The sequence below is a fragment of the Podarcis vaucheri genome, assembly GCF_965113315.1.
Source record: "Podarcis vaucheri genome assembly, chromosome: 13".
Classification (NCBI taxonomy): domain Eukaryota; kingdom Metazoa; phylum Chordata; class Lepidosauria; order Squamata; family Lacertidae; genus Podarcis; species Podarcis vaucheri.
The window spans coordinates 32,656,031-32,671,126 of NC_138751.1; the positions used below are offsets into that span (position 1 = coordinate 32,656,031).

A 15,096-nucleotide genomic window follows, 5' to 3' on the forward strand; every position below is an offset into this window, starting at 1 on the left:
TCCCAAGTATGTAAAGCTTTTGAAAACAAAAAGACTTGCCATCCTGTGTTTGTCATGATTATAACTTCAGTCGCTTTAACCTTTTCCTCAATAACTCAGTATTTAATGTTTTTAAAAACCCTCTAAAAATGAGTGTTCTCTCATGAGCTCTTGCCTTTGCCCCTGAAGACTAGTTCTTTGAAGCCAGTTGAAGATAATTTCTACATTTCCCAACAGCCAATTCCTGCTTCTCTCTCCATGTGTGCACACCTTTGTGATGGCCCTTCTTCACCATGTGGGTCCTTTGTCTTCCTCTTTCTTACTAGAATTCAAAAGTGATGGAGGATATACCATCACCGCCTCCATCAGGCCAGCGGCCCGGCCAGCTTTTGGCCTTTCTGTGCAGCATGTCCACTTGTTTAAGGCTATTTACTGGGCAGGCACGTTTTGTCTGCATAACTACTCTCTGCTTGTGCCACACTGTAGGAAGGGCAATGGCTTGGCAGTAGAACATCTGCTTTGCTGGCAAAAGATCCCATGTTCAATCCCCGGCATCCTGGACAGCCGCTGCCAATCAGTGTGGACAATACTGAACCAGATGAGCCAATGGTCTGACTGGGTTTGATGTAACTTCCTATGTGGTGAAGTTGCTATCGGTTTTGGGGGCTCTGGTCTGTTGTGGTATCTGACTATGTCAACTACTGGCATTGGCATAAAAGACATGGAACATCTGCTTTCCAGTGGGTGTAAAATATTGGATGTGTCAAACATGGTGACTTAATTTTCCAAGGCATTTGTCAGCTCTTCTTAGATCACCCAATGTCTTGGCACAGGCATTTGGGAATCATTATGATAGGGGAGAAATGGAGTGTGGTCAGGCCCTTGTAGAAGGTGTTGAATTAAATTGCTTTTTCCAATATTATATATTTTTCTCAATAATAATAATAATAATAAATATAATAATAATAATAATAATAATAATAATAATAATAATAATAATAATATATTTATATGCCACCCATCTGACTGGGTTGCCCCAGCCACTCTGGGCGGCTCTCAACACAAAACAGTAAAAAGCACAATAAAGGTAAAGGACCCCTGACAATTAAGTCCAGTTGCAGACGACTCTGGGGTTGCGGCGCTCATCTCGCTTTACTGGCTGAGGGAGCTGACGTTTGTCCGCAGACAATTTTTCTGGGTCATGTGGCCAGCATGACTAAGCCGCTTCTGGCAAAACCAGAGTAGCACACAGAAACACCGTTTACCTTCCCGTCGGAATGGTACCTATTTATCTACTTGCACTTTGTCATGCTTTAGAACTGCTAAGTTGGCAGGAGCTGGGACCAAGCAACAGGAGCTCACCCTGTTGCAGGGATTCGAACCACCGACCTTCCGATTGGCAAGCCCAGAGGCTCAGCAGTTTACACTACAGCACCACCTGCATCCCAAAAAAAGCATAATACACCACCAAAAAACTAAAAACTTCCCTGAGCAGGGGTGCCTTCATATGTCTCTTAAAAATCACATAGCTGTTTATCTGTTTGACATCTGCTGGGAGGATGTTCCACAGGGTCGGCACAACTACTGAAAATAGCCTCTGCCTGGTTCCCTGTAACTTCACCTCTCGCAATGAGGGAACCACCAGAAGGCCCTCGGAACTGGATCTTCAAGCAAGCCATCTCTGCCCCATGATCCTTCTGACTTTGCTAATGGTGGAGCATTGCCTCCTATAATTCTCTCTCTGGCCACTGCATAGCAGCTGCAGTGAGCAAGGGGTGGGGTCATTTGTGGCCCTTTCTGGCATCACCAGACCAGTTTGGAAAGCCTGCCAATGTGCTTTGCATTTTGCCTGCCTGTGGCTGTCATGATTGCAATGGCCGACCGCTCAAAAGAAATGGTGTCCAGCAGCTGTTAGGACTAGGCACCCGCCCAGAAGTGCCCTCCATTGGGAGATTAGTATCCTAGCACCTGAAGGCGAAGTACAATGGAGCTGCCAGACACGCTAAACCAGTCTCCCCACCCTGCTGCTCATTAACAGGATACCAAGAGAACTTAAAGACCATCCAGTGTGTTTACCTTAAGAAACAAGCCTCGGAGCCTCGGCACTTCTGCCCCTTTTTGTTTCCCATTACAGGATTTGCAGAATACACCCCTGTCTTTTGTTTTATAACAGCTGCCTTCAGATCCTATGTGGCGTGGGTTTCCAAACGTAGTCCTACTGTTTTTGGCAGCTATTTTGCCCAAGTCCCTTTGGAAGCGCTGGTCTGCTTGCCTATCTTTTGGCTTTAACAGCTGCACGAGTTCTCTCAGGGAGAAACGTTGTGCTGCTGAAGTTTTGCCTGTTGTGCACATTTTAGGGTACGGGAGCCTTGGCTGATGTAAAGGTGAATAATGCCACCTGGCTCCTATATAACACGCTTGAGGCCAAGGAACAATTATAAAATAAATTTCTAGAGGAGTAACCATGTGCACCTGCAGTGCAAATGCAGCAAACAGTCATTTGGCGTCATATTTATTGTACCAAACGCTTTCATGGGGTAGAGTCCACTTTATCCAATGCCTCTGGATCCACAAAAGCTTGTGCTACAATAAAATCCGTTTGTTTCAAAGGAACCGCAAGACACTGTTGCATGAAAGCCAAAGACACTCCAGTTATGCAAAATATTCCCTCAGAAAGTAGGGGAATTGACAGGGCTTCATTAAAGCTGAAGATCAACCTTGGAATCTGAAAGCTATAAATCTCTGGTGATGCGGAAGTTGGATCTGAGTCTGGCAGCAGCATTATAACAGGTACTCCACATGTGCTCAGAAGCACACACACACACACACACCCCAATATTGTAGGGCTGCCACTGCCAGCTCCAATTTAGCTCAGCCTTTAAGGGTTCCAAAGCTGAACTAAAAATAATAGACACCATCTGCTTTCTGTGTATATATTAGGACTAATTTCTTCTTTGTTAAATATACACATAACATTTTGTTAATAAAGACAAAGCAGGGGCTTAATGCAAACAGACCAGGATCTTTCCGTGGTCAGTCTCAGAGTGCCAAGCACAAATTGTTTAATGGCTATTTTAATCCAAAGCAGTAGCTATAGCAGTTCCAGCAAAGGCACATTCCCATAGCTCAGTGGTAGAGCATCTGCCTTGCATGAAAACGTCCCAGGTTCTATCCTTGATCTCTCCAAGCAGAGCTGGGTGAAGCCACTGGCTGAAATCCTGGAAAGCCGCCGCCTGTCAAGTGTGCTGAGCTGGCGCAAGAGACGGGGGTGCCAACAGGTCTCCTTGCCAAGGGCGCGAGGCAACCCAGGAGCGCTTCTGCGTAAAGGGGCTCCTCTTCAAACGCAACAAGGCTGGCTTACATCACATTTTGACGCGGTTACACATGGCCATCTAAAAAGCGGGAAGCGGGAGAACCCGCAAGGCCACCAAGTCCAGAGTCCGGCATTACCTAACTGCCCCCTCCCCCGCCGCCCCCAACCTCGGGCGCGCACGAGGAAGGCGGGGAAGGGGCTGGCCCTTCCGCAGACGCGCGCCCACCCTCCCCGGCGATGACGTACTTGGATCTGGGTAACTTTTTAGGCGAGCCGCCGGTCCGTCCCGAGCACTCGGCTCTCTCTTGGTCAGCGTGAAGCAATGGCAGGAAGAAGCGGTCGCCTCGCCGTCCGGGGTTTGGTGGAGATGGGCTCCCGCCCGCGATGCTCGAAAGGAGCCGGGTAAGAGAGGGGGCTGATCGGAGAAGGGAGGTTTTGGAGATCAGGGGATCCGGCTTCTGTCCCGCCGTTTCTGCCTTCTCCCCAAATGCTTGCGCCCGCCGGCGGGGGGACCAGCCTTGCCCAAAGGCGCAAACTTTCTGCCCGGAGAGCTTTTGGGCTGCTGAGCGCCCGTCATAGAGACAACTTCTGAATTACAGAATCATAGGAAGGGACCCAACTCCCTGGAATACAGGAATCTTTTGCCCAAAGTGCAAGATTAAGAGTCTCATGCTCTACGGACTGAGCTATTTGAATACAGTAGTAGTTTTAACGTTAATAGCAATATTCGAGTATATGTCTGTGGTTTCTTTAAAAAGGCGGATGCTCTGCCTTTTCCTATCAAGAAGCTGCAGGTGGCTAACCATGGAATTTAACCATTTAAAATATCAATTACAGCACACACAAAATAAAATAGAAGTTAAACACTAAAAGCAGCAGCTGAAGTATATACACGGCATGGAATCCTGCCAAAATTAGGCTGTAACAGACCTAATTGGGAATAAGCTGAACTGAACTCATTGGGGTTTACTTCTGTGTATATAGGTTCTATGCATCGGTTTCAGCTGCTAAGGTCCCATTTAAGTGAATTGACCTTACCATAACATTTTAGCAGAGATGTTTTAAATCATTCCAACTATTATTAAATGAATAATAATTAAAGTGAATTATGTAGTATCAATAAAAATAATGCATTCTCTTTGATTGTGTTTATTATCAGTGATTAATTAATTAAAATAGGGTTTAATCCTTCCAAAATATAACATCCTGAATTCCCATGGATTTCAGTGAGGGAGTAACATTATAGTCAGTCACAACTGCCCCATTAAGAACAATAGGTTGTGCAGCCAGTTTAATTTGGAAGTAGCAAGTCCAGTTGAGTTTCATGGGACTTAACACCTAGATATGTAGGATATGTAGGGGTACCGTGTCCTGTCCCGCTGCTGGAGGCAAACTGCCCTGCTCTTGCCACCATACCTGTTACTACCAGTGCTGCTTTCCCTGCTGCCCTGCTGCTTCTGCTGCTGGCGGAGAATTTTGGTCATTTTTGGCCAAAAGCAGTGCTTCTTTGCCAGTGGAGGAGTGAATGGGGCAGGCAAGGTGCCCCTTAGGAGCTTGTGCTGCCTGAGGCAGCTGTCTCTGGCTACCTAATGGCAGCGCCGGCTCTGTAGCTAAGCATGCCTGGGATTGCAGCCTTAATATGTTTCACTTGGGATGGCCTGTGCCCATATTAGAACATGCCTTACTAATTAATAACAAAAGATCAGCACGAGAAAAAACTGGATGTAACTAGTTTGACCATTTCCCACCTTCCCCTTCTAGGTACTTCTAAGAAAGTGCTGATTTCTCAATAGTGGTAGCTTCTCATTTCCCCCTCTGACTGAGAAATGGACACTCCCTTCTCCTTATAGATTTCCTTATTTGGTGCTTGCTTTCCTCTTTCCGCGCAGATTGCATTTGCCACCTTGCAGGCGCTTCAGCTCCAAAGGGTTTCTTGCCCCTTGCATCCTGAAGACCTGCTCCTCCCTGGCTTCGAGGTCAGCCACCAAACAGCAGAGCCGGCCCTTCCTGAGTCTGGCAGCCCCCCTGCTTGGTGCCAAGCGGATGGAGTATGCAGAAGTCCGTCAGCTCCCGTGAGTATGCCAAAAGAATGAGAGAAACGCCCGCCTAGCTTAGTTCTTACTGAGAGTTGTAAAACTTTATCCAAGCTAAATTGCCAACATGGGTTTTCATGATGGAAGCGATCCTCCTTTTAAAAATAAATAAATTTAAATTTCAGGCTATAGAACAGGGATGTCTAACTTCCAAGAGACTGTGATCTACTCCCACTATAAAAAAAATGGAAGTGATCTACTCATTGGATTGACCAAAGTTGTTGAGCTTTTTGGGGGGGAGGATGACCCAAAGTTGTCAATCTTTTTTGGGGGGAAGGGGCTGTCGCTCAGGATCACGCGATCAATCAGGATCTACCAGTGGCACCTGTTGGAAGCCCTGCTATAGAAGCCAGAAAAAAACCACCAGTGATCTCTCCAATTATAAGAACAAACAGCTTGCATATAGACAACAGGCATGTTAGAGAACTCATCACCCTGGCATCATAAAATCATACAGAAAAGAACCTAAAGGACATCTAGTCTAACCCGCCCACTCACCCCCCCTCCAAGGGCAGGTTCTTCAGTGCTGGATGCTACTACAGTTCATTACCACAGCTCAGTAGGAGAACATCTGCTTTGCATGCAGAAGGTCCCGGGTTCAATCCCCAACATCTTTTGGTAGAGCTGGGAATGTGTCCTGCCTGAAATCTTGGACAGTCACTGTCAGTCAGTGTCTGCAATGCTGAGCTAGATGAGCAAATTGTCTGACTTGGCATAAGGTAGCTTCCCTGACAGATAACCATCCAGATTCTGCTTAAATATTTCCAGCAAAGGTGAGCCCAGCTTCTCCTGCAGCAGCTTGTTCCACTGTCGAACAGCTTTTACTGTTACAAAGTTTCGCCTAACATTTAGCTGAAATCTGCCTCCCTGTCATTTTCACCCATTGTTCCTAGCACTCTGCAGCAACACTTTTCAATTTGATGGGAGTTCTATTTGATGGGAGTGCATTTTGTTGTGTTTTTTACATGAGTGGGGCACTACAGTCGGACTTGTAGTTCAGCAGAGAGGATTGCATCCAATGTTACTCCTTTGCAGAGCAGGGCCCATTGAAATAGCTCTTCTCTGAGAACAACTTAGCTGACACTACTGCCTCAGGCCTCTGCTTGCTGCACTCTGCACATGACTCAGAAACACCCTCTTATTTTTTAGTTCACACATGCCAGAGATCAGAAACAGGCTCTGTGGTGATGCTTAGCTCAAGAAGAGCAGTTGGGTGGGTGTGTGGGTGTGTGTGTGTGAAAGAAAGAAAGAAAGAAAGAAAGAAAGAAAGAAAGAAAGAAAGAAAGAAAGAAAGAAAGAAATGTTCCTTATACAGCCTTTGTGCTTTGCCACTTCCCACCACTCCAGGCCGATCATTCTCACTCATTGCCTTTGCACCTCCTTCTCCTGCAGGTATTCCATTGAGCAGATCTACAATACGGTGGCAGATGTGGGCAGCTACAAGTTGTTTGTGCCCTGGTGCACTGGCTCCCGCATCATTTCCAATCGCAACGGGTTCCTGCAGGCTGAACTGGAAGTGGGATTCCCTCCTGTGGTAGAGCGCTACTCCTCCGACATATCCTTGGTGCCTCACCATCAGATCCGGGTAAGGAAGCATTGGAGGATGGGGCTTATGCTTCGGGCGTTCCCTTGGATGACCTTGCTGGCGAGGTTTTGTGTGCTCGTGTTTTGTCACTGGTCACTTTATAAACCAAGGGATTGAATTATATCCCCTTGCAGAAGCCACACTCACTCACCTGGAAGGTTTTATCCCAGGATCCCAGCCATTTGTGAGCTGGCAGTGCTAGCCAGGGATGGGGGGAGCCTTCAGCCATCCAGTTCCGCTGAACCACAACTACCATTCTCCCTGATCATTAGCAGAAATCTGAGAAATGCTTACAATCTTCATTTCTTTGGGCTAAAGGTTCATCTGTGTCAAGTGGGGTTGTTTTAGTTGTCAAGGCTAGGCTACCTGCACTGAACTCTGAAAACTGTTAATCCAAGCAAACACACTGAGTTATTCTTTCTTAGTAACTTGTGGTCCAGGATTATGATTTCCGGAATTTGCTGGGTGAAAGCTATTGCCATCAAACCAGTTTTAATCTGGTTTCAGTTTTATGATGTAGCAGCTCCTTGACTCACTTCCCCTCTCTGGCACATGCTTCCTTCACATTGCGATAAATAACACCCAGGGAGAAATGATGTCAGTGGACACTGGAAACTTCAAAAAGTTAATTCATCAGAGCAAAGAGTCCTGTTGCTCCCAACACAGGGCCTTTTGGAACTCGCTGGTGTGAGGGCCTGCAGTGTTGAAACTATAGATGTGGAGATTTCTGTTATCTCCACCTATGTGACCTGGGATTGCAAAAGAGTGTTTCAAGGAGAGGCAGACAGACCTAGCTGGGTTTGTGTTCTCATCAGAGGAGAGAGCCCTAGAGATGTATAGTGTTCTTGTAATTTTATTTGCAGATATATTGGTTGGTTATAAAGAAAGCAAGGAACATATGCACTCATAGAGAGCAGCAGATCCACTGTCCACATTTCCAGAAAGGGGGAGAGATGGGCACCCATTGTGCTGTGCTTTCATCTCACAAGACTGCTTTCTCAGCTTCTGACTCTGGCTATGTACACACCATACACTTAAAGCCCAAAGTGTGTGGCTTCCAGGAAAGAATCATGGCAACTGCAGTTTTGTTAAGGATGCTGGGAATGGTAGCACAGTATGCAAATTCCCAGGACTCATGTTGGTGCAGAATGTGATTTAATTGTATGGTGTATATGTGGCCAGAGGTTCATTACAAACTGCAACACTGTGTTGTTTTTAAAAATGTATACACACCCACCCACACTCCCACCAAGCATGGGCAGTGGCAGGGTGGGAAAATGTGCCCCTCCAGAGATAGATGGACTCCCAACTCCAATCAGCCATAGCCAGTATGTTCAGTGAATGGGGCTGATGGGAGTTGTGGTCCAACGGCATCAGGATGACTATAGTTTCCACATTTTTTATGTTAAGGTGAGAACTGAGGCTGCCCATGCTACCTCACTCCAGAATATAATTTATCTTTCTCTATCACTACCTGGAACAGTTCCATCTGCAGAAACACAGTTTCTCATTTGACCACATTCTTGTGCTACTGAATTCTGGACACAGTATAAAATTCTGTGCTCAGGTTGAATCGTAGTAAACTGCATATAACTCTGGTTGTTTGTTATAATATTTCAATTTGGTGTAATGACTGCATACTAAAGCCATGGATAAGGCTCATGCACTGCACTTCGGGTGTGCTGACCCCTGTGATTTCCCCAAATGCGCGAAACTCAGCCGCAGAGTTTGTCCCAATTCCTATCTGTCTAGGGTAAATGAAAACTTGCAACAGTGGGTTTGTTGAACTCACGGCAGTGCGTTTTGGGGTATCTGAACTGATTTCAAAACTGTGAGCACTAACCCTGTGCTGTTTTCTCTGCCCTTCAGGTTGTGAGTAATGACGGACGGTTGTTTCAGCATCTGGAAACACTGTGGCAGTTTGAACCAGGACGTCCAGGGCAGCAGGACAGCAGCTGCACGCTCAAGTTTTACGTAAGTGCCCTTTGTATGCCAGCTCCTGGCGAGGGTGTGACTTGCAAGGCCAATAGGATGTGTGCTAAGAGTTGGCAAAGTCCCGTTTCATCATAGGTTCAAAGATTACGCTGGAGGATTTATTGCAGCTTTGTCAATATGGGTCATTAATTGATTAGGTACTTCCACAGTTGCCTTTTTTTAAAAAAGTATTGATTGCCTTTCATAAGCAGAGATGTGTCAGCTAGGAGTCTTATTCAGCTACTTGTGCAATTTTCAGTATTTGGGCCTACACATTCACCCACATATCTTCACAGCCACAAGAAGTAGAAACCTGCTTAAAAACAACAACTCCTCCTCTTGATGTTCTCGCTAATTTAAATTCTGCATGCAGAAATGCAAAATACAGCCCTAAATTTGAAGAATCAAATTTTACTCATTTGCCACATAAATTGTCTCCAATGTCCAAGAGTGATGCTGCATTGAGGAAAATTAAAATAGACCTAGCTGCCTGTTGGAGCACTAGGCCAATTTCCCTCCTCCCAAGTAGACCCCAAGGCAGGTATTGGGCCCTGACAGCTGCCCAAGGTTGCCAGATGTGGCTGCTCACCTTGGCATAGTAATACCGTCATACACTGCAAGTGTCCCAGAAAAAACGGGGCACCCCATTGTTTCTTGCAAGAGAACGGCAGCCATTTTGGATGCCACAATCTTGCACGATTTCACTCCACAATTCCACCCTCAAGCGCTTTTTGTGGGGGGTATGTTTTTGGGCACTGTCCCCCCAAAAGCACTTTTTTTCAGGGGAAAATAATGGCGTGGAATTGTGCGAGATCATGGCATCCAAAATGGCCACCATTCTCTCACAGGAAAAAATGGGAGCATGGCATCCCTAAAGATTGTGTGCCGGATTTTGCTATCAAGGTGTTGGAGGGTATGTAATACTCCTCTTCTCCCCTCTCTTCTCCCAATGTATCAGTGTATTAATTGTTTTTATCTCCCTCCCAGGTCTCCTTTGAATTCAAGTCAGTTCTGCATTCCCAACTGGCTAACCTCTTCTTTGACGAGGTAGCCAAGAGGATGGTGTCAGCCTTTGAGCAACGGTTGAAGAAACTGTACAGTCCACAGGCTGCAGTCCAACCACACAAGGCAGTTTGCTGCACGTGATGAATAGCCTCATATGTACTGAAGTATGGGGCATCTTTCCTGGTCTACAGAAGAACATTCCTCTTTACCATCATGCCTGGATATCTCTTACTTTTTAAGGACGTTGCTTTGTGTTTTTAATTATATATATATATATATATATATATATATATATATATATATATATATGTATAATAACACTATACCAAGATTCTCATATCTCATAGCAGTTGTATACAACAAAGCTGCCAACATAAATATATATAGTTTAGCAATGCATATTCAGTGACAAGATAATATGGAAGGACATTGCTTTATTTATGCCTATTTAACTCGCAAAACCCTTGGAATACATTATTTCATTAATTATATTATTTTATTGAGAGTTTTATCCTAATTTATTTTATATTTAATTCTGGTGGTCTTCAGTCCTTACCTCAAAGGACACTTCTGTCAATGATTGACAAATGCAAATGTACGGAATTTTGTTAAGAGATATATATATATATTTATTTAATGGCAATTCTATAAAAAAAATCCCACTGGGGTTTTTTTTTAAAACCGTGGTGCTTTATTTATTTTAAATGCCAATAAAACTTGAATACTTACAACACTTCCCAAGCCCCAATTCTTCTTTTACTTTCTGAAAACCTTTTAGCACAAACCACTGGAACGTTTTTTCATCCCAAGCCTTCCTGCTACAACACAGGTTCTCCAGGGTTCTGTGAGGAACAGTTCTAGGATAGGTCAAAAGCTCCTGGGAAAAGCGAGCTTCTAGGAAGTGGGTCAAGGAGCAGCAGGGACGTGCGTTTTGCTTCCTGCATTAGCACACAGTGGGAACAGGCTGGAATGTGTGAGCTGACCAGGAAGCTGAGTAACCGTACAAAAATCTCGATGACAGAAGAGCTCTTGCACTTTTCCTGTTTTCTTCCTCAGCCTTGATGCCCTTTGACTATCCTGTAAACACATGCAAGTTTGTTACTGCATTAAGAACTGGAAAAGAATACTGAGAATAAGAGAAGCACTTATAATTTCTAATAAGTTGAAGAAACTCAACTTCCATTGGAATCCCTTGCTCCAGGGGTGGGGAACCTTTGTCCCTAGATGTTGCTGAACAAATTTAATAAGCAATAATAAGACCTATAACTCCCATCAGGCCCAGTCAAGGGTGGCAATGGCCAGGGAGGATGGGAGTTATAGTTCAGCAACAGCTGGAGGGGTGAAGGTTCCCTACATCTGCCTTACTCCTAGGACTGTGAGAATATAGAGATGTCTGCAAACAAGACTTGACAGCTGGCAACATTAACCTTCCTGTGGGAATCCCTTGCAGACAACCACAGTGGCTGCAGAGAGGCGGTCAGGTCATGCATCCATAGCAGTGAGCATAGAGTTACAGATAGGTAGCCGTGTTGGTCTGCCATAGTCAAAATAAAAAAATTCCTTCCAGTAGCACCTTAAAGACCAACTAAGACCAACTGAAGTGTATCTGAAGAAGTGTGCATGCACACGAAAGCTCATACCAAGAACTAACCCAGTGAGCGTAGAGGAATGACCGCTGGTAGGAACACAGACGAAACGTCATGGTGCATTTGCAGCAGCACAAGTGGACGCCTTCATCTGTCCCAGCTGCAACAAAACAAGTCTCTCCCATATCAGTCTCTACAGCTATAGCAGGCACTGTAACCTTCCAACAGTTTGACTTCACCCCTAAAGGCGCACTCATTCTCCTGAGACAGGCAGGTGCCAACGAGATGTCACTAAGCAGTTAAAACAAGGAGCTAGGATTGACTGCCAGAAAGCAGCCTGGCATGATGAAATCTGACTTTCCTCTTCTGCACTCTGCCCTGTCACAGGTCTTTGTACCTGATGTGGCTGGAACACTGAATTGCTGACAGGGTTGGCTTCTTAATCAACAGAGATGACGCCCAAGAAGTTGGCATTCCACCGAGTGGCAGAACTGTTCTAAGGACATCGAAGGCTGTGCCTTTGGACAGCAAGGCCTGTGGACTTTGATGCCCACAAACCTCATTATGCTCACACAAGCAAATTTAGCTATGAAACAAACCTAGCTATTCCCTCTATTTCTCAAATCCAGTGGTGAGTGCCAAGCATGATATAACTAAAATGCCACCACCCAAGAAGAGGGAGGTCACTGCATTCTTGGGTGGGGGTGGAATCTCAAAGGTATTCAGAATTACAAAAAAAATATTAATTTCTATTTTCAAAAAAGTTTAATTAAGGATAAAGAAATGGGGGTGGAGGGACAGACAGTGGCAAATTCCCAGCCATTGAAACATACCTGCACATACATGTACCGTATGCTTGATTCGTTCAGTCGGTTTCTGAATATGAAACCCTGTATATGAAGATCTCTCCTTCCTTCAGCACAACTGTGGGTGGGAATGGAGATCAGCTTTCTGCACAAAATCTTCTTTGTGGGTGCCATCACAGTATGGAGGGTTCTTGGTGTATTTGCAGCCACAAAGCCAGGCCTCTTTTGCCTCCTCCAGTTTGAATCTCAGGGGAGAGATTTCCGGGGCACATCTATTATGGGACCCGTCACAGAATGGCTGCCGTAGCAAAACAAAAGTAAGAGTTTTTAAAAAACACAAAACAACCCCCTCGCTCACACCCATCACACTGCCAATGGAGTTTCCATTACAGTTTTGGTGTTGATCCATCAGAGTCCTAGCAGATCAGTTGGGACTGTGTAAATAAAACCAGCACCACTTTTTGAGTGGTACTTTGGTTGGGCTGAGGCAATGATTTCTGAAACCTTTCTGTTCTTGGAAACCATGTTCCCATAGATACAAGAACTGCATCATTTTATTTATTTCACAAGATTTTTATACAGAAGGAAATCTGGAAGGACTACAGGTGGTTTACCTGCTTTTGGCTGTGACCGCAGGCACACCATGCATAACGCTTCCCTGCTGCTAGGTCCACCGGAAAGGGTTGTTTGGCTGCGATCACTGGCCGGACTGAAGATGCTGAAGCAGTTGAACAGATCCTTATCTGCAATGTGATCAGGGTGGGGTGGGAGTGGTGGAAAGAATGAAGATTATTAAAGGGAAAGGGCAGCAGGCTTAGTGAACAGGCTTACTGCAGTCAGCAGCTGGCCACCAGCAAACATCCCTGCAGCCTCATTTCCCAGGGCACAGGTGGAATTAAAGGCATTGTGGGGAGCTTCCTGGTTGCAGCCCAAGAACCCTATCTTGGCATGCAGAAGATGACAGAAGCAGGAAGAAGCTCAAGCTCATCCTGTATCTGGACCCAAATCAACTCCATGAGGTGGAGATGCACAAGTTTCATTTCTGCGCACAACATGCTGCAGAAAGCAGGACACACACTTGTCTCATTTTGCTACAGCTCTTATAACGATCAGCTAGGAAGGTAATGGTTCAGTAAGCCTAATGGAAGAGTCGCCACCAGGTGGCAGTTCAGAGAAGGCCAAAGGCTACTGGTCATTTAGCAGAACAGATGGGTTAATCCCAAGTGCATTTCGGTCATCTTGTTTTTGCTATATACAAGTCCACCTTCTGGCACACACAGGTTTCGACTGACCAATGTATTTGAGTTTCCCAGGTCAAACCAACTAATGGAAATGTGATCAGGGTGGAGTGGTGATGAGTTTTGGCTTGTCCTATGGCTCACTTCCTTGAGTCGTAAGAATTATTTGATCAGCAGTTTGGCCTCTCTGCTCTTGATGTGCCATTGTGGGCACTTCTGTGGTTCATGGCTGAACATGAGGAGAGCCCTGCTGGAACAAGTTAAAGGCCCCTCTAGTCCAGGATTCTGCTCTCACAGGGGCCAACCAGATGACGATAGGAAGCCCAGAAGCAGCACAATAGTACAACATGTATTCACAGGCATGTTGCCTTTGCCACTGGAGGTAGAAGATACCCATCATGGTTAGTAGCCGCTGGCCTGGCTTGTAGCAAGAAGACAGAACTCATCGGTTTGCGGGTTTCCGCTGCCCCCAACTCTATTATACAAATAATGTTATCTATACTCATGCAAGTAGTTTAATATTAGTCATGGCTTTTGTTTTATTTCATAAAATGTATACACCGCTTGATTGTAGAAAAAATAAAACCCTCAAGGCCGATGATAAAAACAGCATTTTTAAAAAAATTACAACTCTAATTCAAAACATACAAAAGTTAAAATACTAAAATAGGTTAGAAATAGTTCAACTTTCTAAGCAAAGAATACAGTGAAAGCGCCTGCTTGATCTCAACAGGAGGCACGGAGCTCCAAAGTGCAGGTGCCGCCACAGTAAATGACCTTATTCTTACAAATGCGGAATGGGTCGAGCCAGCACATGTGGGGTAAGGTTTTTGCTCAAAGAATAATAGAAACTGTAGACTGATAAGGGACAGGCAAGTCCCAGGATTCCCTGGTGAGGGGTATGAAAACCTGCTCAAAATCTCTGCCGCAAACACGCACATAAGCGTGATTCGTCCCGTCCCTCCACCTGTAAACTCAGTTGCGTCCATAATCAGGAGTACTAAAGTACTGCAGCGTGCTCTGCTTTCCCAATGCGAGCAGAGAGACTCAACACGTGTCTCAACTGATGCACGTGAGAATTCGGGAGCAGAAGTCGCTCGGGCTACGGGCTCAATTGACCCCACGCCCAGAGGTGAAGGTGCCGCTGGCTTCTGCGGGGCTTTGACCCCGAGCAAGTATGACTCGGGCTGCAACCTCCACGGAATCGCCCTTGGGTGCAAAAGCAACGCGCGTGCAAACGACGCCCCGACTCGGCGCGCTTGTGAAGCCGCCTGCCGACTTCCGAGGCTCCCGCGGCGGCGGCGCTCACCTGGGGGGAGGCGAGCCGGCGGAAGAAGGAGCCAGCCGCGCTCGAGAGGGCAGCGCCGGCTCCGCGCAGCGCAGGCATCGCTCGCAGCTGAGAGACGCCAGCGGAACTCCGCCCCCGTGGAAGGGGTCACCTTCTCTCGCGGTCCCCCTCACCGAGGCACCAGCCCCACCGGAAGCCGCAGGTGTTTCTGTTTCCGCCCCGCCGGCAG

The 15,096-nt window shown here is 46.0% G+C and overlaps 2 protein-coding genes across 2 annotated transcripts; one reads left to right on the plus strand and one right to left on the minus strand.

Moving 5' to 3' along the window:
- The first annotated feature begins 1,261 nt into the window (after positions 1-1,261).
- LOC309517827 (coenzyme Q-binding protein COQ10 homolog B, mitochondrial-like) lies at positions 1,262-10,206 on the plus strand. The gene is made up of 5 exons (XM_082197404.1): positions 1,262-3,694; positions 5,182-5,364; positions 6,778-6,970; positions 8,840-8,944; positions 9,932-10,206. The coding sequence occupies exons 1-5, from the start codon at positions 3,615-3,617 to the stop codon at positions 10,088-10,090; spliced, it is 720 nt and encodes a 239-aa protein (XP_082053530.1). The 5' UTR covers positions 1,262-3,614; the 3' UTR covers positions 10,091-10,206.
- A 160-nt stretch (positions 10,207-10,366) lies between these two features.
- CISD3 (CDGSH iron sulfur domain 3) lies at positions 10,367-15,030 on the minus strand. The gene is made up of 4 exons (XM_082197430.1): positions 14,889-15,030; positions 12,956-13,084; positions 12,369-12,639; positions 10,367-11,026 (listed from the first exon to the last, which is right to left on the minus strand). The coding sequence occupies exons 1-3, from the start codon at positions 14,964-14,966 to the stop codon at positions 12,451-12,453; spliced, it is 396 nt and encodes a 131-aa protein (XP_082053556.1). The 5' UTR covers positions 14,967-15,030; the 3' UTR covers positions 10,367-11,026; positions 12,369-12,450.
- Between the last annotated feature and the right edge of the window lie 66 nt (positions 15,031-15,096).

Bases quoted from the DNA above. Each gene is read 5' to 3' on its own strand.
- LOC309517827 (XM_082197404.1), top strand. From the start codon at position 3,615: ATGGCAGGAAGAAGCGGTCGCCTCGCCGTCCGGGGTTTGGTGGAGATG. The intron at 3,695-5,181 runs GTAAGAGAGGGG...CTTTCCGCGCAG, and splicing joins CGATGCTCGAAAGGAGCCGG to ATTGCATTTGCCACCTTGCA. The intron at 8,945-9,931 runs GTAAGTGCCCTT...TCTCCCTCCCAG, and splicing joins GCTGCACGCTCAAGTTTTAC to GTCTCCTTTGAATTCAAGTC.
- CISD3 (XM_082197430.1), bottom strand. From the start codon at position 14,966: ATGCCTGCGCTGCGCGGAGCCGGCGCTGCCCTCTCGAGCGCGGCTGGC. The intron at 13,085-14,888 runs GTGAGCGCCGCC...ATCACATTGCAG, and splicing joins GCCGGCTCGCCTCCCCCCAG to ATAAGGATCTGTTCAACTGC. The intron at 12,640-12,955 runs GTAAACCACCTG...TTGCTACGGCAG, and splicing joins GCGGTCACAGCCAAAAGCAG to CCATTCTGTGACGGGTCCCA.